Raw genomic sequence first — 16,993 nt, forward strand, 5'->3', positions numbered from 1 at the left:
CGGCTTCTTTTTGGGCGTTTCTCCGCTTACTGCAGAGCCACAACAGAGTTAAAAAATCCACGGATTTAGATGCAGATTGACCCTGTTTAATTCCAGTGCTCAAACTGAGCTGCTTCACCCTAAATTCTTCCACGTTTCACACTCCAGTGACATCAACAGGAACTGTGTAAGAGAAAGGGTTTTACCTGAAGGAAAACAGGGCTAGATTTGGAGTTACAATATGAATAATTGATATTCCTTCAGATGCTGCCCACTGCTCAGCTTGGTGGGGCTGGAACCACTACTCCATCCCCTCCCTGGTGCATCCCTGGCTCATCACTGTCACTCCCGTGCACAGCAGCAACATGGGCAGCAAGCAAAGGTAATGCACTGGCTATGAGTCTCCAGGGAAAGACACAGCAAAGCCACGGAGGCTGTTCCCCTTGGGAAACACCTCCTCTCTCCCCATGAAGCTCAAGCCTGTGCTCCAAAGCACTTATGGATGCGTGGAGCTTTGATGACGAGTTTTGCTTTTGTGATGCTGAAGGCAAGTGCTTGGCAGCAGGAGGAGCAGGGAGATTCCAGGATCTAATTCAGTACTTGCTAGTTAAACACTGGACTGTAATCGCATCCCTAGGCAGAGCCAAAAACATATGAATTGCTTTAGCAGGCTGGTTTCATCCTCCTGCTATTGGCTGTCCCTACCAGGCAAAACGCCGATTTTCATCCTGGATGTTTAATATAAATATATGCGATTCAGAGGGAGGCACGGAGAGGGAGACAGCAAGTGAGAGACAGACAGATTTATAATATGCAAAAAAAAATAAGGTCATTTGGCACAGGTTTGGGTGCTACAGTGCCAGGCAGCATGGCAGAGCAGGGCAGTCAATGCTAAGAGTCTCCCTTGATTTAGCTTTTCTGTGCTCACACAGGCTGAACGTGATGCCTGGGGTGAGATGGAAACAGAAAGCACTTGCCTCCTCCTCTGCCTATGCAGCAGGCTGCCCGGCCAGAGCATGACCAACTGAAAAAATCAGCTCCAGTCCTTTCTATCATCTGTCCCCATCCTCCCCCTCCGGCTGCTCTGCTTCCGATTATCACCTGTAATGAATACAGCAGTTGCAGAATAAAGAAAAGCAATTTTCCCTTGTAATTATTTCCCCACATTTCTGGTGAGATTAACTACAGCTATTTGGCTTTGCTCAGTGCTCGGTCAAGCTGCGCCCATGTGTGGGGCTCTTGCTCACTGCGCTGGAGAGGCCTCGGCAGAGGGACCAGGGTGTCCCAGGACAGGCTGGTCCAGGAGGGACTGATCCCCCCTGTGGCTAGTGGCTATGTCCCCGAGTGCCCAGTGGAAATGCCAACAGGCATTTAGTGAAGTAAGAATGCTATCCCACTAAAAATTTGACTGTGGGCATGTGAGGAGGTGGCAATACAATGACATCCAGAGGCCACCACCCCTTCACTAGCCCTGAGCAAAAAGAGAGAAACATCCCACTAGTGTCTGAGACCCCCTTGATCCCACAACTGGGGAAACCTTTTAATCAAAGCGAGGGATCAGCACTGCACTAATGCATCCATCTCCTACAAAAGCACTCCCCACTGCTCCCGACTGTAGAAATAATTAAACTCCGATTCCTTCCCAAACCTTTCCAACACATCTAACCCAGCTGCAGGGGACAGGGGTCTGTGGAGCATTAGGAGACAGGCACAGCCGTGAGCCTGGAGAAGCGATGCCTCTTAATAAAGCCATGGCACAGACTACAATGTGTGTGTTTCTGCTTGTTACGAGTCAGCGCGCTAACGAGCGTGGCTCTGGCAGACAGGACCCAGGAGCACGATGCATCCCAAAGATACAGATTCCTAATTAACAAAGTATTTTTGAGTTAACTCTGCAGCTCCAGACTGGGAATTCTCCATGACGGGTTCCGCCGCCCCTGCTGTTGTGCTGCAATCCCTAGTTAGCATCAGGGAACCAGGGACAAAGCCAAAATACTCATTACAAGGTCAAGAATCACCATGCAGGAGATGAGAGGCCAGGTTTTCACATCCAAAGCACGGGGTTGTATGCTTCCCACGGGTGGATCCTCCAGGCAGGTTGCAAGGCAGGACAGGGGATGATTCCAAATTGTCCCTTTCTGGCCCCAAAGCTGTCTTGCAGGAGAGTCAGAAGACTTCCTCTCCAACGGGAAAAAAAGGGAATGAAATTAAATAGCAAATTAAAAAAAAGAGAGTGTAGAAAAAGAGGAAATGGCTTAAGAAAGCATGGTGCAGGCTGCAGGTGTTATGAGGTCGGAACTGTAGGGAGAAGGAGAGGAGGGAAAGGAAAAAACATCATCTCTTCTGCAGCAGTCCCTGTCTTGTTTTCCCCAGCCAGGGCTTGTCCTGGTGAGCAGGGTTCACGCATGCATCTCATCCCAGCAGGCAACACATTTTCCTCTACAGGCCTCTAAGGAAGGCGGTTTCTCATGCCGCGTTGTTTCTTCTGGGCTCACACACAGCTCTCAGGAGGACGTCCCAGTTTTAGGGCTCCAAAGCCCCCAAGATCAGGTACCTCTTTCTGCCTATAACCTCCCGTCTGGGGCTGTTGCCGTGGAGAGGAGCCACCGTGAGCTTTCCTGGGACCTTACTGACCTCCTTGCAAATCAAGAGTAATTCCAGAAAAGCTGAGGGATTTTAAAAGGCGTTAGGAGGAGACTCGAGCCCCAGACATGACTGATATCACCATGACTGGCAGGACAAAACAGGCTTTGAACAATAAACTCCCCTGCTGTGAGCGAGGCTACATCTGTGCTGACCAAGCTTTCAGCTTTAATCCCCCCTCTCCCCCAAAGAAAAGCCTTAGCAGAGGGGGTGAAGGCTTGCAAGGCACCCATGACCCTCCTGTCAGAGCCACCCGGGGACCACAGGATGGGCCACGGGGGCACCCACAGCCGGCGGGAGCTGCAGCCCTGACGTTCATCCCAGCGCCAGCGCAGGCGGGCTCCCGGCCCGACGGCTGCACTTTTTGTGAATAATTCATACTCGCTATTGCAACACAACAGCACGCACACTGCAGTGCATTTTCCAATGCTTTCTGCTTAATAACCAACGCCTGAAATTTTGCCAGAGCTCCCTGTGCTCTGTCTGTACTATAACCAAAGGCTTGTTGTCACAGTTGTGAACATAAGCCGGTTTACCCCAAAAAACAAGGGCAGAGACTTTCCGTTTAGAAAGACAGCTCTTAACGCCTGATCTCTGCCCCAGACCAGCCGCTGGAGTGTCTCTGAACATCAAGGAGAGATATCAAGTGAGCCCCAGACTCGCAACATGAACAGTTAATCCACAGACTGATGGGATTCCCTCCACAAATCCCAGACTTCCCAGGCACCGGGTTGCACTGCTTCGGTGCCTTCACAAATGGGGATTTTACAAGGGTAGCCTCCAATAAATCAAAATAAACCACATCCTAATGACAAGGGTTGTCCAGAGCTAGTTACCAAACACCTTCTCCGTGGGGGCACAGTCAGCCCCCCGCAAAAAACAGCACATCCCTGTGCTGGAGAGGAATGGGAGGAACAGGAACTTTGAAGAAATCCCTGGAATCACTTGATTTATTGGCTCTCTTTAGTTTCTAAATGAACAGCAACCAGCCAAGCAAAGAAACAGGACTAGATGCAGTATGATAAAACCAGCCACAGAAAGAGCTGAGAAAGTATTCCCACAGGTTTTGGTTTTATTTCTGATAAAATAGGCCTGTACTCTCCTACTCCACCAACCAAGGTCCCTCTGCTATCACTGCATCAACCTGAAGTTCTTTTCCTTGTGAAGAGACAGATGTGAAGAAGGGCTCTGTAGCTCCCTGGTCATTAGACCAGCTACTAATTACACCACAGCGCAGAGCACTGAAGGGTTGTGGATGGCCAACCGACACACAAGAAACTGTGGAAACTTAATATTTGAAAGTTCCTGCAACATCTGACAGCAAGGCTGTGTCAAGCCAACGCTGATACCTGGGAACAAGATCCCATTGCTCCCTTGGAGGCCTCCAGAGCACTTGCAAACCCCAGCCCAGAGATGGGAGCTCTGGGAAAACACCTGCTGGTTGTTGGTTGTGAAAGGAATTACCCATCAACTAACACGCAGACAAAAATCAGGTGCAACCCTAATGGGGTAACTGCTGGCACACAAATAAAGCAGTGGGTGTTCAAGCACAGGGGAGATGAGAGAGATGTTCTCTCTGTTCTCTACATATTCTCTATATTATGGCATTTAGACCTTAGCAAAGAGTTGACTTCAACTTCTAGCAAAGGTTTGGCTTCAACTCACAGCCACCTCCTAAACAAGCATCTAAACCAGAAACCCAGGCAAATCCCATCCTACAAACCCTCGCCAGGGCAGAGCCAGCAGCCAGCACCACATGTTCACAGCCCCGGGGTCGCTGCGGTGCGGTCAGGGCTCGTTTACGGCTGAAACCTCACCCCTGCTATTAAAACCGTGACAAACCTCAGCTATTTCCCGGCTCTTCCAAGGAAAGGCAAATGTTACAGCAGGCTTGTAAGATAAAGCCTCGCAAATCTCTGGCATGCGGACACACTCGCACAACCGTTCCAAGCTGATAATTAAGGACAGCGATTGGTAATTAAAGACAGAGTGGCACAAAGCACTTTAAATTTTTTCAATGATTTCTTGTCTTTTGGGCTGTAAAGAGCTCCCCACTGCCACAACAGCGTAACTTTAATAATGCCCTGATGGGATGACAAGGGGTGTGCATTTCCTATTCTAATTAAGAAAAAAACCCACAAGGGTAACCGAGCTCCCGGGTCATTATGCAGCTCTGTGGGCTGAGCCCAGTTCATAGGGTACAGCTTTGCAGCACGCCAGTCCCAACATGCTCCCTCTATTTCTGCCACTTGACGGGAAAGAGCAAATTTTAGTCACCAATACACCTTAAAAAGGCTCAACAAGCAAAAGTATGGTTACTACTGCTAATGAAATAGAGGTGTTTCTCCACATTTGGGTCTCTAAGGACAACAGAATAAAAGGATGCTGAGCCAGATCTCTGGGAGATGTGGTCCTAATCCTATTTGGCCATGTGATCCTTTACTCCCTTGTGTCTGTTTTCCTCCTGTGTCCCTTTTTCCTCTCCTCTTCTCTTTCCAGACTAAGTTTTTTCACTGGATTAGTCTCCACTGTGGCTACAAATAGCATCCACAACAACAGGAACCAAAACTCTCTTGGGGCCACAAGCCAGCACCTGGATACAAATCCTGACTCTTCCATATTGTCGCTTCTTTTGTATTTCTCACTTCCTTAAACAAAAATAATAAATATATAACGCATAACATCACAGAAAAAAAGGAGTCCTTTCCATTCCTATCAGCCTCATCCACCGATTTTTTGGCTCTCTGGATCCAGGATGTTGGCAGCCAGGACATTTTGCTGAGGACCTGGCCGAGGAGGGGACTGGGGTCATTTATTCCCTATTTTTTATCAACAATTCTCTTTGTGCAAACGCACTGCAAGCGACAGGGTGTGTGGTGACCAGTGTCTGTACGTTAATTACCATCTAATTAGGATGTCTTGGAGCAGTTTTTCTCCTGCTCTCCAGTGCCCAGCATGGGGATGTTTGGAGGATGGGTGGTTCAGGTTTCCCAGTGTGTTTCCCCTTCCTGGGAACTACTGTGCTGCTCTCCTCTGCAACTGGGATAGGAAAACGGAAAAAGAGAACACTTCTGGGTGAGCACAAAGCAACGTGGTGACATGACCAGGCATGGGGAAACACTGGTCAGATTGGGGACAATTTGTGGCAAGCTGAGAAGGTTTTGTCCTCCTGGGCGCCTCGCAGCCCTGGCTAATGGTTTTAAGCACTTTCCTTCATCCAGTGGTGGATTTGTTCCTTCTGTCACTGCAGGTGTGCAACAGGCAGCTCCCACCTGCACCCATATTTACACATCATGGCCAAAAGCATCGTGGAAAAAACCCCGTCCCCCTCTCCTGAGCCTGCTGGTGGCCCTGAGGATGCAAGGACAGGGAGGGGACAGTGACCCCCCGGGATGACAGTGGCTTTTGAAAGTCGACTCACCAGGACTGCGGCTTCCTCTTCATGATGCCCTGGCGTCTCCACTGCGAGTGGGGGCTGAGGTGGTAGGTGAGCTGCCGGCAGAGCTTCTCCATGGCCCCGAGGGAGTCTCCCTCCTGCAAAGACAAGGGAGGGATGCCAGGTAAGGTGTCTGCAGCGTTGCCACCACCCGCAGGATGCTCCAACCCCAGAGCGGCTCCCTGCTGGGAGTGGGCAAGCCACAAGGGACCATCCTAAAAACTGTATAGGAAGGGGAAAATGAAACCCCACTGACTGCTAAGATGCTGCAAGGATGGGGTGGTTCATCAAGGGCCACCCTGTTCTGTGCACCCATGGACGTTGCTGCTGGAGAATGAACGCAGGGGTGCGTGGGTCCTGCCTGGTTAGGGATGACGAGGCCCCTTCCTGGCTGCTGTGTTGGGGTTCAGGGGATCCACACAGCAGCGTTGTCTTTTTGCAATTCATGCAGCAGCAGCACCGTTATTGTTTGACTCTACATAATAGCTTTCAGCACTAAAGTTTTACAGAGACTGATTAAGTAAACCAAACAACCCATCAGTTATGGTCAAAACTCCTTTACAGAACAACAAACACTAAGAGACTTTGTAAGCTGATGGAGATCTCAGGAAGAGCACTCATCAGAGGCCCTCAAAACATCCATTTATTAGAAGAAAAAAAAAAAGCTTCAAACAAAACAGGGATTTTGGCGGCATCTTCTCAATTCTGATGAAAATTTCCACATAAAAGGATAGTGGCTTACAAAACTTTAGTTCTGAGAGTTTCTAAGGATTTGGTTCAAGAAATTTTGGTTCCTGAAAATCAAATACCGTTTAAATCTAGACTGTTCAGTCATGTTTCAATTTCAAGATCTTTATATACTAAGATGTGATATGACATCCAATAGTGTAAACCACCTATCTTGCCCTGCCTGGCTTGCTCTCTGAAAGGTTACAAGCAGAGATTAACCTGACTTAAAGAATAATAATGATTAAAAAAAAAATTCAGGACATGACAATTCGGGGCATCTGCCTAGTTTTATGAAACATCTTAGAGAAGACACAGAAATGGAATAGGAAGTACTAAAATAAGCAATCAGCCAGGGCTCTGCTCACCACTGCTCTTCATTCACACTGATGGCTGAGGGTGGGTGCTGGGACAAGCTGGGCAGGGATGCTGAGGAAGATGCTGCATCTTCTCTGCCTGGACACCCAATCACTGCTGCCTCTGTGTCCTCCCTTCGAGCCTGAGCGCCCTGGCAGAGCTGTGAGCTGTGCATTTTGTGCAGCCTGATTTATGCAATGTATTCTCCCACCTCACCTCCAAGTCAGCAGAGCGGGACCAGCCTTATAAAGACATTATAAATATTAAATTAGCCAAAGAGCAATAGGGATTCTGACAAATCACCTCTGAGTGTACAGGGAAACAATTACAGCAGGTTTTCTCAGGGTAAAAAAACCCCACAAAACTGGGAGAGAAAGGGTCTATCTGCAGATGGCTGGAGCAGAAATATCAGTGTAGGACTTGTGGTTTTTAGCTTCTCTGTTCAATGCAGTCTGGAAGATGCTAAGCCTTGACAGAAATCAGGGAAGTTTATTCTCAGACATGTCCAGGTGCCTACACAGTGACAACCATTAATCAAAAGCTGATTTCATTCAGGGGCGATGCTCACCCAGCTCCAGCTGCGCCAACCAGCAACGCAGCAACAGCACCAGTGCTCACACACACACCCCCCTCCGTCAGGCGATTTCGGCAGCTCAGGTGGAAACTCTGGATCCACAGATATCAACAGGACACAGCGTACAGAAAACGCCACGTCAGCACGAGCTGGAAACAGCGTGAGCAGGAGCCACTTCACATCTGAGCTCGCTACGTGTTTGATGGCCATCCCTCCTGTTTCCCAGTTTGCAGAGGAGGAAGTATGGGTTTAAGAGCATATTTTAACCCATACTTTTCAACACCTCATTTATCACCGTGCTTAACTTCAAATGAGGGTTTTAATCCCGCAATTTTCAACAGGATCTCAGCCTATGCTAAACCTCAGGCATGCTGAAGTCTCCCCTCCCGCTGGCAACCCTGCGGCAAGAAATATCTAGTGCTCTAGGCTCGGGGATGGATGAACCCTAGGAGGCTCAGCCTGTCAAATTAGTACAGAAAAAATAATAAAAGAGAAGATTTTATTTCATGTTTTCCACTGGAAGGTCTGGAAACACATCGCAGCCATTCTTTAATTAAAGCCTCAAAACGTTTTGGGAAGGCAATGGTATAGCCGCTCCCTCTAACTGCTCCCCATTTGCTCTCTGCCAGCAACACCTTCCTCATCATGTAACCACTATCCCTAATGTGAGAAGAAAACACCATGAATTTTGACACCTACCTACTTTTTTTAACCTTTGCATAATCACAGAATCATCACAGAATGGCTTAGGTTGGAAGGGACCTTAAAGATCATCTAGTTCCAACCCCCCTGAATAATATCCACAGCAAGCTGCCTGGTGCCATCAGCTTTTGTTTAATCTATTTTTTTTTCAGCTGTTACCCTTGCAAAGCATTGCAACAACCCCTGAAATAACAGTGTCCGCCCTCGGCACTGCACAAGGGTTTCCATACCCAAGTCCTCAATGCATCGCATGGAAAAACTCTTGTTAAAAAGGAAACAACATGCTAAAATGCTGTGGAGTAAGTGGCCACCATGTTGCAATTCAGTGCTGCAAATTGCCTCCAATATAAACCTGAAAGAGACAATTTTAATTTAATTGTCTCCAGTATTATCCCAACAACTAAACTGTTGGGGAAGTGAAACAATTCGCACGATGAATGTGGCAAAAAAGCTGAGAAAGTAAAAGAAACAAGTTTTTGCTGGTACAAATGTGGCAGGACCATCTTCTTTCTCTGATAAGAAACTTTTTCCCCAAGCAGCGTGCTCACACTGGCCCTTGGTGTGCAGCTGCCAGACCTCCTGAGCGGTGTGTCCAGACAGCTGGTGGAAGCTCAGACCTGAACTTCACATAAAGCCAATTTCTGAGAAATTCAGCCCAAGTAAATTCCCTCAACAGAACCCAGCAAATCATCCACCAACACCAATAAAACACATCAAGGGCTCCAAGATGCTAGAGGAGAGCAAAACATATTTTCATTCTTATCTATGTCAGTGGCCACAGCCAGCTCATCCTTCACATGATCATCTAAACCAGTCCACTCTTTCAGCCCTTTTTTCTTCATAATCAAGCTCAACTCATAAGCCCTGCAGGTATTGGGCTACTTCTATTTTGGGGTTTTAAAATAATGATTTAGAGAACATGACTTAGGTGCACAGCAACTCATGCATCTCCTTCTGGTCTCAGTACTGTATGAGGGTATGAGCCAGCCACAGAAGTATGGTCTTTTCCACACTGGTCTGTAGTGGTCTGTAGATAAATGCCCCAGTTTAGCACTAGGATAAATAAACAGCCCATTTCAGAGCCTTCATAAGACACATTATTTTGGGGTCAGGCTCCTTGCTTCTGCACATCTCGTTCCCATCGCTGCACTTTATCTGTCCATGGGTGAGACACAAACCTCTCTGCTTCAAGAGCCCCCTTTCTTTAGGTACTTTCCTAAACCTCTGCAATTCCTCCCGAGAGCTTTGCAGGAGGCTCCAGGGCAGCCCCAGGTCTGACCCCCAGCATACAAGAACTACCCTGGGTTGCACAAAACACTTATGCAGAAGAAGGGATTTAGCTGATGCGGTGCCAAAGGCAGAGCTGGACACTCATCTTATGGTCTAAACGAAGCTTTTTTGCTGTTTATGATCCAAGTCTATCAGGAAATAATTGAAGCTGACGCATGCCCTGGTGGGACTGAGCCCAAGAGCTTGTTTGAAAACTGAGTCAGCTTAAAAATCAGCCCAGCTTGCTCATGTTGACAAACTTTTAACCTTGCTGCCTGCTGAACGGGGAGAACACCACATGTGGGGCTGCCAGAAGAGCCAGGGGCTAGTGCATTACACTGGCAGGAGCAATGATGCCGAGCACCATCCCCGTGGGCAGCTGTAGGCTTCCTGACACCGTGCCAGCAATACACCGTGATGCCGACCTTCCCTCTGAGGCAGGGGAACGCGCCTGCTCTCCAACCAGCATTCTCCTCTCTGCTCTGTACCATCCGCATCCTCAGGCATGATGCAAAAAAAGACACAAACCCCACTGGGTGGGCAGATGCTGCTGACGTCCTCCCTTGCTGCTTCCAGTGATTAATCACTTCCCGCAAAATCAAGAGCCATGGACAAAAGGTCTGTCTGTCCCACCTACATCAGTCTGTATCACATCACCTACATTATAAATCAATATAAGGCTGGGTTTTGTGGTCAGAGGGTGCATGAGTGGCAAGGCAGATTTACCACAACCTGCAGAAATTGAAACCCACAGCACTGAGTTTTGGCAAACTGCTCTTTCTGTAGAACGGACAATAATCAAGCACAAGACATACACAGCGAGAGCTGCCACTTTCACTTAAACATATTGTATTACCACCAGAACCAAACTGCAGCAGTAATCATTCCTGAAATAATGCATCAGGATGAATCTCTAGCAAAGGCATCACCAGCAATACCATGGAAGAACTGGCCTCTTCTAGCATCGGGTATTCACAGTGCACGTGCATGGCAATGTACATTTGTTACTCTGGTTTCCAAGCTCTGGAAGGAAAACTGCAGAGCATCCCAGGGTGGAGGAGATGGGACAGACCACACAGAGAGTTCAGCATTCCCAGCTGACGATGCTGCCAGGAAAAAGCCTGTTTTGTAGAGCTGGGATATGCCCTTTCTCTTAGCACTACACTCTCAGGCCGGCTGATAAATGCTGGTAAGATGCTGGTGATGAGCTCCCTACAGATCCACCAGCTACACATCTGGAAACATCTGAGAGTTTGCAAAAGCTCTCAGTGCCATGATCTTGCACACGCCTGTAGAGCTCCTACATCAACAGGGGAAGAAACCTGTGCTTGGCACACAGCAAAAACTGCTTTAAGCAGCACCCGAATTGGGGGCAAAGCCTCTTTGCAAGGAGCAAGAAAGCTGTACAGCATCCTCTTTCCTTTGCATTCATCTTGGCTGCTCAGCTGGAAAGCTTTGAGACAAACCGTGCCTCACAGAGCACCTTGGCTTTTGGTGAGACTTACAAAGCCCACAAAGAGCAAGCCTAGGTGGTGCAAGCACCGGCTCAAAAAAGCAGTTTTTGGGCAACGTCTTGGCTTCTACTTGACTGTGTTCCCTCCAAGCTGGCAGAGACCCAGCACAGTTCCCGACCACCAGACACGATGTTGAGAGCCGGATGGAGGAGGGATGAGGGGAAAGCTGAGAGCAGAGGCTCTTCCCTCCAAAGGGCCCCTTTGCTTGTCATTCTCTGTCTTCGCCTGCCTCCAGCCCTCCGGAGAAGGAGAGGGCTGCTCAGTGCCGGGAGGAGCCCGGAGATTCATGAGATTTTAATCCTTTAACAGACTTCAGCTGGGAGAGGGATTCATGGCATATGCCCCATCTGTGATCCGCACCCAGCCCTATCCCAGTGGGATCTCGTTCAACTGGAAAATGAGGGGGAGTGGCATGAGTCGAGCCCCGTCTGTTCCCATGGCAGAGGGGGTGCCCCAGGCATGTGCTGGGGACCACTGGGCTCCTGACCCCGGCTCCAGCCCCAAAAGGAGAGTTCTGGATGAAGGGACGGAGCAACAATGCTTGAAATGGGAATCACTTAGACCCCAGGTATAAACGAGAGCAGGTAAAGGCTAGGAGCCAGGCTCACCCCCGTTCCGTCCTGTTAAACCTGCCCTGGTTTCTGCAAGGGGACCTGTTTCATCCTCACTGATGATCTCACACCCGCAGCATAGGAGAGAAACTGTTTGGCCTCTATCAGCACCTCACGACAGATTCTGCTGGTGAGGAATCACCCAGCATCTGCACACCACCTTTAACCACAACTGAGCGATCCTTGGACGTGCTCCTCACCACTCTGCTGGTGGAGGGAGCGGGGTAATTGGAAGCAGAAGGATGACACCATGGGAAAGCAAACATGGGATGAACAGGACCACGTTTCGCTGGGGATAAATAATCACAGCATCACTGCCTGCCCTTGCATCACCGTGTAGCCACGACTTCTGGGAGACGCAAGGAGGTAAGCTTTGTATTCACAAACTGAATTTCAAGGCTGCTTCAAAAGCAGCAGCCAGAGAGCTCGGAGAAGGACACAAAGCAAATGAAAACCTTGTGATAAAAATGTTATTACAAATTAATTTGTTTTCATTAAGAAATGAATCACCCGCTCCTCCTCCAGCAGCAGAATCCCTGGTGGTGTGCAGAGCCCTTGGGGGGTTGCACCGGGGCCAAACATCATGTAAAATAGGTTAATGTTAATGATTAAAGAGCCCTGGTAAAGAATTCCTGCTGCAGCACAGCAGGGGATTGACCCAAATTAGAACAATTAGCCATTATCCCGGGTTGGAGGAAGCCATAGTTTTTTTTTTCTTGTGTTATTACACAGTCCCACATTTCTGTCACTCGCAATCAATCTCTGGGGAAAAAAAAAAAAAAAAAGTGCTGTCCTGCAAATCTTAACATGCAAGAAATTCCATATTTGTCCTCCCAAATAATGATTTTGACTTAAATTTTTTTTCTTCCTCTTTCCAGTTTATTTTAAAAACACTTTTCAAACTTGCAACATCTCTTTCCAGATGCTGCAGGATTTGCAGTTGCTGCTCTGATGTGCAAAAAGCTCTCTCCATGCACAAACCACTGCAGCCACAGGCCAGGAAAACTGCATTCATCCTGGAAGCACCATTCCCCACATATGAAATATTTGATGTGGAGACCCCTCAAGCCAAGAAGCTTGCTGTCCATACAGTTCAGTGAATACTGACTCTTAAAACATGACCTATTTCATACCCAGAACATACAGAGAATGATAGATTTTCTTCCAAATCCTCCTCCTTGTTTTCTTTGTCTTGGGTGATTAGCTAGGACAATAGGATAATAATTTGGGCTTTTAAGCAACAAAAAAACAGTTGAGAGAAAAAACCCCCAACCTATGTTCACAATGGTAAATAGAGTTAATACACAGTTAAACAAAGACATAAAATAGTGAGAGATGCTCTAGGAAGCCCTAAGACAGATCATCCTCCATGGCTTTGACATTCATCAGATACAAATTAGCAAGAAGCAAATGAGACCAGATCCCCAGTAACCCATGCTGATGTAGGGATAGACTTCAGAGTTTGAAAAGGATGAAAACAAAATGCAAAGGAAATGCTATCTCAGCACTGTGAAATGGCCCCATGTGCCAAAGCTTTCATGGGCCAGGAGATCCTTAACACGTGCCAAAGCTGATGGGCCACAGGAACCTCCAAACGCCTACTAGGAAGGTGGCGAGAGAAGGTCCAGGGACACATCTCGGGCAATTAGTAAGCGAAAGCCCTATCTGCCATCCACCAGCGCAGAGCAGCTGAACCCCCACACATCCAGGTCAGCGCAGAAGCCGTGAAAAAGCTTTGCCCACCCAAAACCTGCAGCTGCTCCCGCAGCTCTGAAATGGCTTTCCCTGGCCACTGGCACCAGAACGGCATCCTTCTCCCCAGTGCTGGGGCCCCGGGGTTTAATAGAAACCGAATTTACGATGCCTTCCCTTTTGATGTAGTCACGCGGAGCTGAAGTCATCTAATGGCTTTCTGGTTTTCTTTTTTTCTTTCCTTTCTTCTTTTTTTTCCCCCTTCCCCCCTTGCTTTCAAAGCATGGGGCTAAATTGCAGCCTATTGTTGCATACAGACATCTGCGCTGCAGCCAGCCCCAGCCCTAGCAAGCCACCACCAGACTTTCCTTTTGAAGCACTAATGGAGTTTTCTCCAGCAAACCGTCCCCCTCCTGTGAGACCAGGAGCCGAGGAGGTAGTAAAGGCTTTAAATCAGCCATTCCCCTTTCACCAAAGGCCAAAACATGTCAACAGCCAGCCAGCAGCGAGTGCTCAGGTTGGTGTGAGATCGTCCCACTGCAGGAGGCTCATGGTTGCTCCTACCTACAAGCCCATCCAGGTGTGCAGGGAAGGATCCACACCAGCACCAAACCCCTCTGGCATCACTGAGTTCCTTGGGCAAGGCATGAAAACGCACGTGTGAAAATCCCTGTTGTGCTGTAGGGAAGAGCTCTCCAAGGAGGTGTCCTTAACGTATCACCAAGGATACTGCAATTCCCTCTCCATCATTTCAGACTCCTCTGGGAAGAGACGGCAGCGCGTGAGGAATGAGTGATGAGGTGGATGATGCCCGAAGGCAAGCAGAGATGGGCATGGTCAATGTGAGTGATAGATCTTGTCCACACAGAGGAAAACAAAATCCAAACAAAGGGACAATATGGCTTTAAATGGGTTCATTCAACCACCCCAATACCCCCCTGTAGAAATTATTTTGAAAATAAATCAAGGCCATTTTGATTCAAATTAGAGGAGAAATGGAACAAATCTAATAAAGACCATTTTAATAAGAATTAGATTGTTCCCAGCAGGGTTCACTGCAACTGAGCTAATCCACTTGATCTTTCCTGAATTTCCCCAGGTATGGAGCCACGGGGCCAAACACCCCCCCGTGCTTCCCCCTGCTCAAGGTTAGCGCCAAGCACTCTGGCAGCAGAGACACTCCGATGACTTTTGTAAAGGGAAGGATGTGCCCCAGGATTAATTCAAGTTATGAAATGGCCAAGAAAAAAACAGCTGGTCCTGTAAGAGAATGAAGGTCTCTCATATGAGAAGAGGCATTTGGCTTCTTACAGGAAAAATGCATTTTTTTGGCATGGGAAATTTAGCTTTAGGCTTGGTGACTCCTTTCTCAGCACGGCTCCAGCAGCGAGCTCACTGCAGAGTCCTTCCCAAGCTCTGCCTATGTCCCCTCTCCATCCATTCATGGAGCTGCAGGAGGGTTGAAAAGACAACAAAAACAAACCAGCTCCTGATTTCCCACTGTGGAAGGGCACTTGGTGGTGGAGCTGGGTCCATGGGGTGCAGGATTTGGGTCACAGACTTGAGAACAGCCAGCAAGAGCCTCGCAGGGCTGTCAGATTACCATGTACAGCCAGGTCCCTTTCTTGGAGGCTCTCTGCCAGGAGAGGAGCATTTCCACCTTGGACAAATCTCTCACTTCTGTTCTGCAATGCTGCATTTCACAATGACTACTGCAGGTCCAATGGACCACAGCAGGCCTTACAGATGGTCAAAGCTTAGCATCAAATAACGTACTACATCTTATTTCAAATCACCCTGTGTAGTGGTATTTTCATATATAACTATCCCAAATATTAGGAAGTGGTTTGTGGGAAATCCTACTGAAAGTATGTTAAAAGATACACAGAAATAGAAATGCAGAGACATAAAAGCTGCACAGAGACAATGCAAACCCACCAAGCAGCTCCAGATGCTGTTTGGGTAAGTAATGTTGTTCATACTGGAAACCCTATTCCCTTCCTTCTGGTTTTCTAGAATATAGGCTTTAGCATCAAAAATTCCCTCTTAAAGAAGGACAGAGGTAAAAGCAGCTATCTAAAGTAGCATAAATAAAAGGCAAAGAATAAGATGGTGCTTTTTTGAGAAGGAGAAGGACCAGTCTTCCATCAAGCCATAAACTATACTGTGATAAATGTCTATCAGAAAGTAAAACTTCCCATCCAGCAGCAACCCTTTTGTACAGGAAGGAGCATTCTGGAGATCTTGCAAGAACTGAGAAGAGCAGTCACTTCTCATCAGTGTTCTTGATCAGAAAACTCATTCTATTACCTGGCAAAACCCAAACCCAGCAACGAAACCATCCAGTATAATTTCAAACCCCATGCCCAGGCCTGCAGTGATCAGGCCAGGTACACAGAAACAGGAATGACAGCCCCAGCTACTGCACAACATGCCCCCAAACTGAAAATGCTTTTGCGTAAGACTAATTGAAGGTTGTGGCCATGATTAGCTGCAAACCCCGGGCTGAGAGCATGTTGCTTAAGCAGCACTTCTGGTCTTCACCACTGTATTGAAGCAGCCTGACACGCTGGCAGGAGCAGTGGCTTGAAGGTGTCCCTGAGCAGATGGCAGGTACTCTGTGCCAGGGCAGGCAGCATCAGCTCTGGCAGCAAGCACAGCAAAATTAACATTTTGTGGAGTCCTGGTCGACAGCAACATAAAACTCAATGAGGGAGAAAGTCAGCAACTGGTGCAAACTGTAAGTGGCCTCAACCTGGGGACTTCTGGGCTGCCCCCAGGAATAAGCAGGCTCTCAAGCTGAGGGTAACTGCCTGACCCATTGCTCCTCTCCATGCTGACTGCAGCCAGTCTCCAGAAGATCCCATTAACTCCTTGGTCCAAAAGGAGCAACTGATTTTGATCAAGTTAACCAAATGGCCGTTGAGTGTGGCACATGCATTAACTTCATGGTTCAAAAACCCCAAATCCTCTGCTTCCAGGCAGATCTATCCGTGGTGCAAACCCTCTCCCCAACGTGGCCCAAACCAAAAAGGCATGAGATCGCTCCATCTTGCCATCACATGCTGGTTGCAGAGATGGGAGCAGATGTTGAGCTCCCTAAGATGACCAGCAAGGGACTGAGCACCAGGTTAATTCTTTTGCTCGCAGTAAAGGGTTTGCTCCTATTCAACTCCTACAACAACCAGCGAGGTTAGTCCAGCTCTGGACTGGTCTGACACCACAAAGCCACTGCCAAACCTGGGAAACCCATGGCTGAGGACATCTACACTGGACACCCTGGGCATCCCGACACAGTACGGAGTGCTGGGACAATCACAGAGTACCAAGGACCCCAGCAATTAAACCCTGCCTTGATCTAGCCCAAATTAGGAGCTAGTGAAGCTGCGGCAGTAGCAGAACATTGAAAGAGGAAATCTGTGGAAACAAAGAAAAGAAATGGAAACCAATTTTGCAGCTCAGGTCCTGCTAGATGCAGTGCTCACCATCT

At 48.1% G+C, this 16,993-nt stretch overlaps 1 protein-coding gene across 4 annotated transcripts in view; it reads right to left on the minus strand.

The window, feature by feature from the left end:
- Nucleotides 1-16,993, minus strand: part of LRRC75A (leucine rich repeat containing 75A) — a 110,451-nt gene that overhangs the window by 44,714 nt on the left and 48,744 nt on the right. For all 4 annotated transcript variants that reach the window (XM_074922710.1, XM_074922709.1, XM_074922711.1 and 1 more), the window contains exon 3: nt 6,044-6,156. In XM_074922710.1, coding sequence (XP_074778811.1) covers nt 6,044-6,156 — 113 coding nt within the window. The remainder of the gene's footprint in view (nt 1-6,043; nt 6,157-16,993) is intronic.

The sequence above is a fragment of the Athene noctua genome, chromosome 19 (genome assembly GCF_965140245.1).
Source record: "Athene noctua chromosome 19, bAthNoc1.hap1.1, whole genome shotgun sequence".
NCBI lineage: Eukaryota > Metazoa > Chordata > Aves > Strigiformes > Strigidae > Athene > Athene noctua.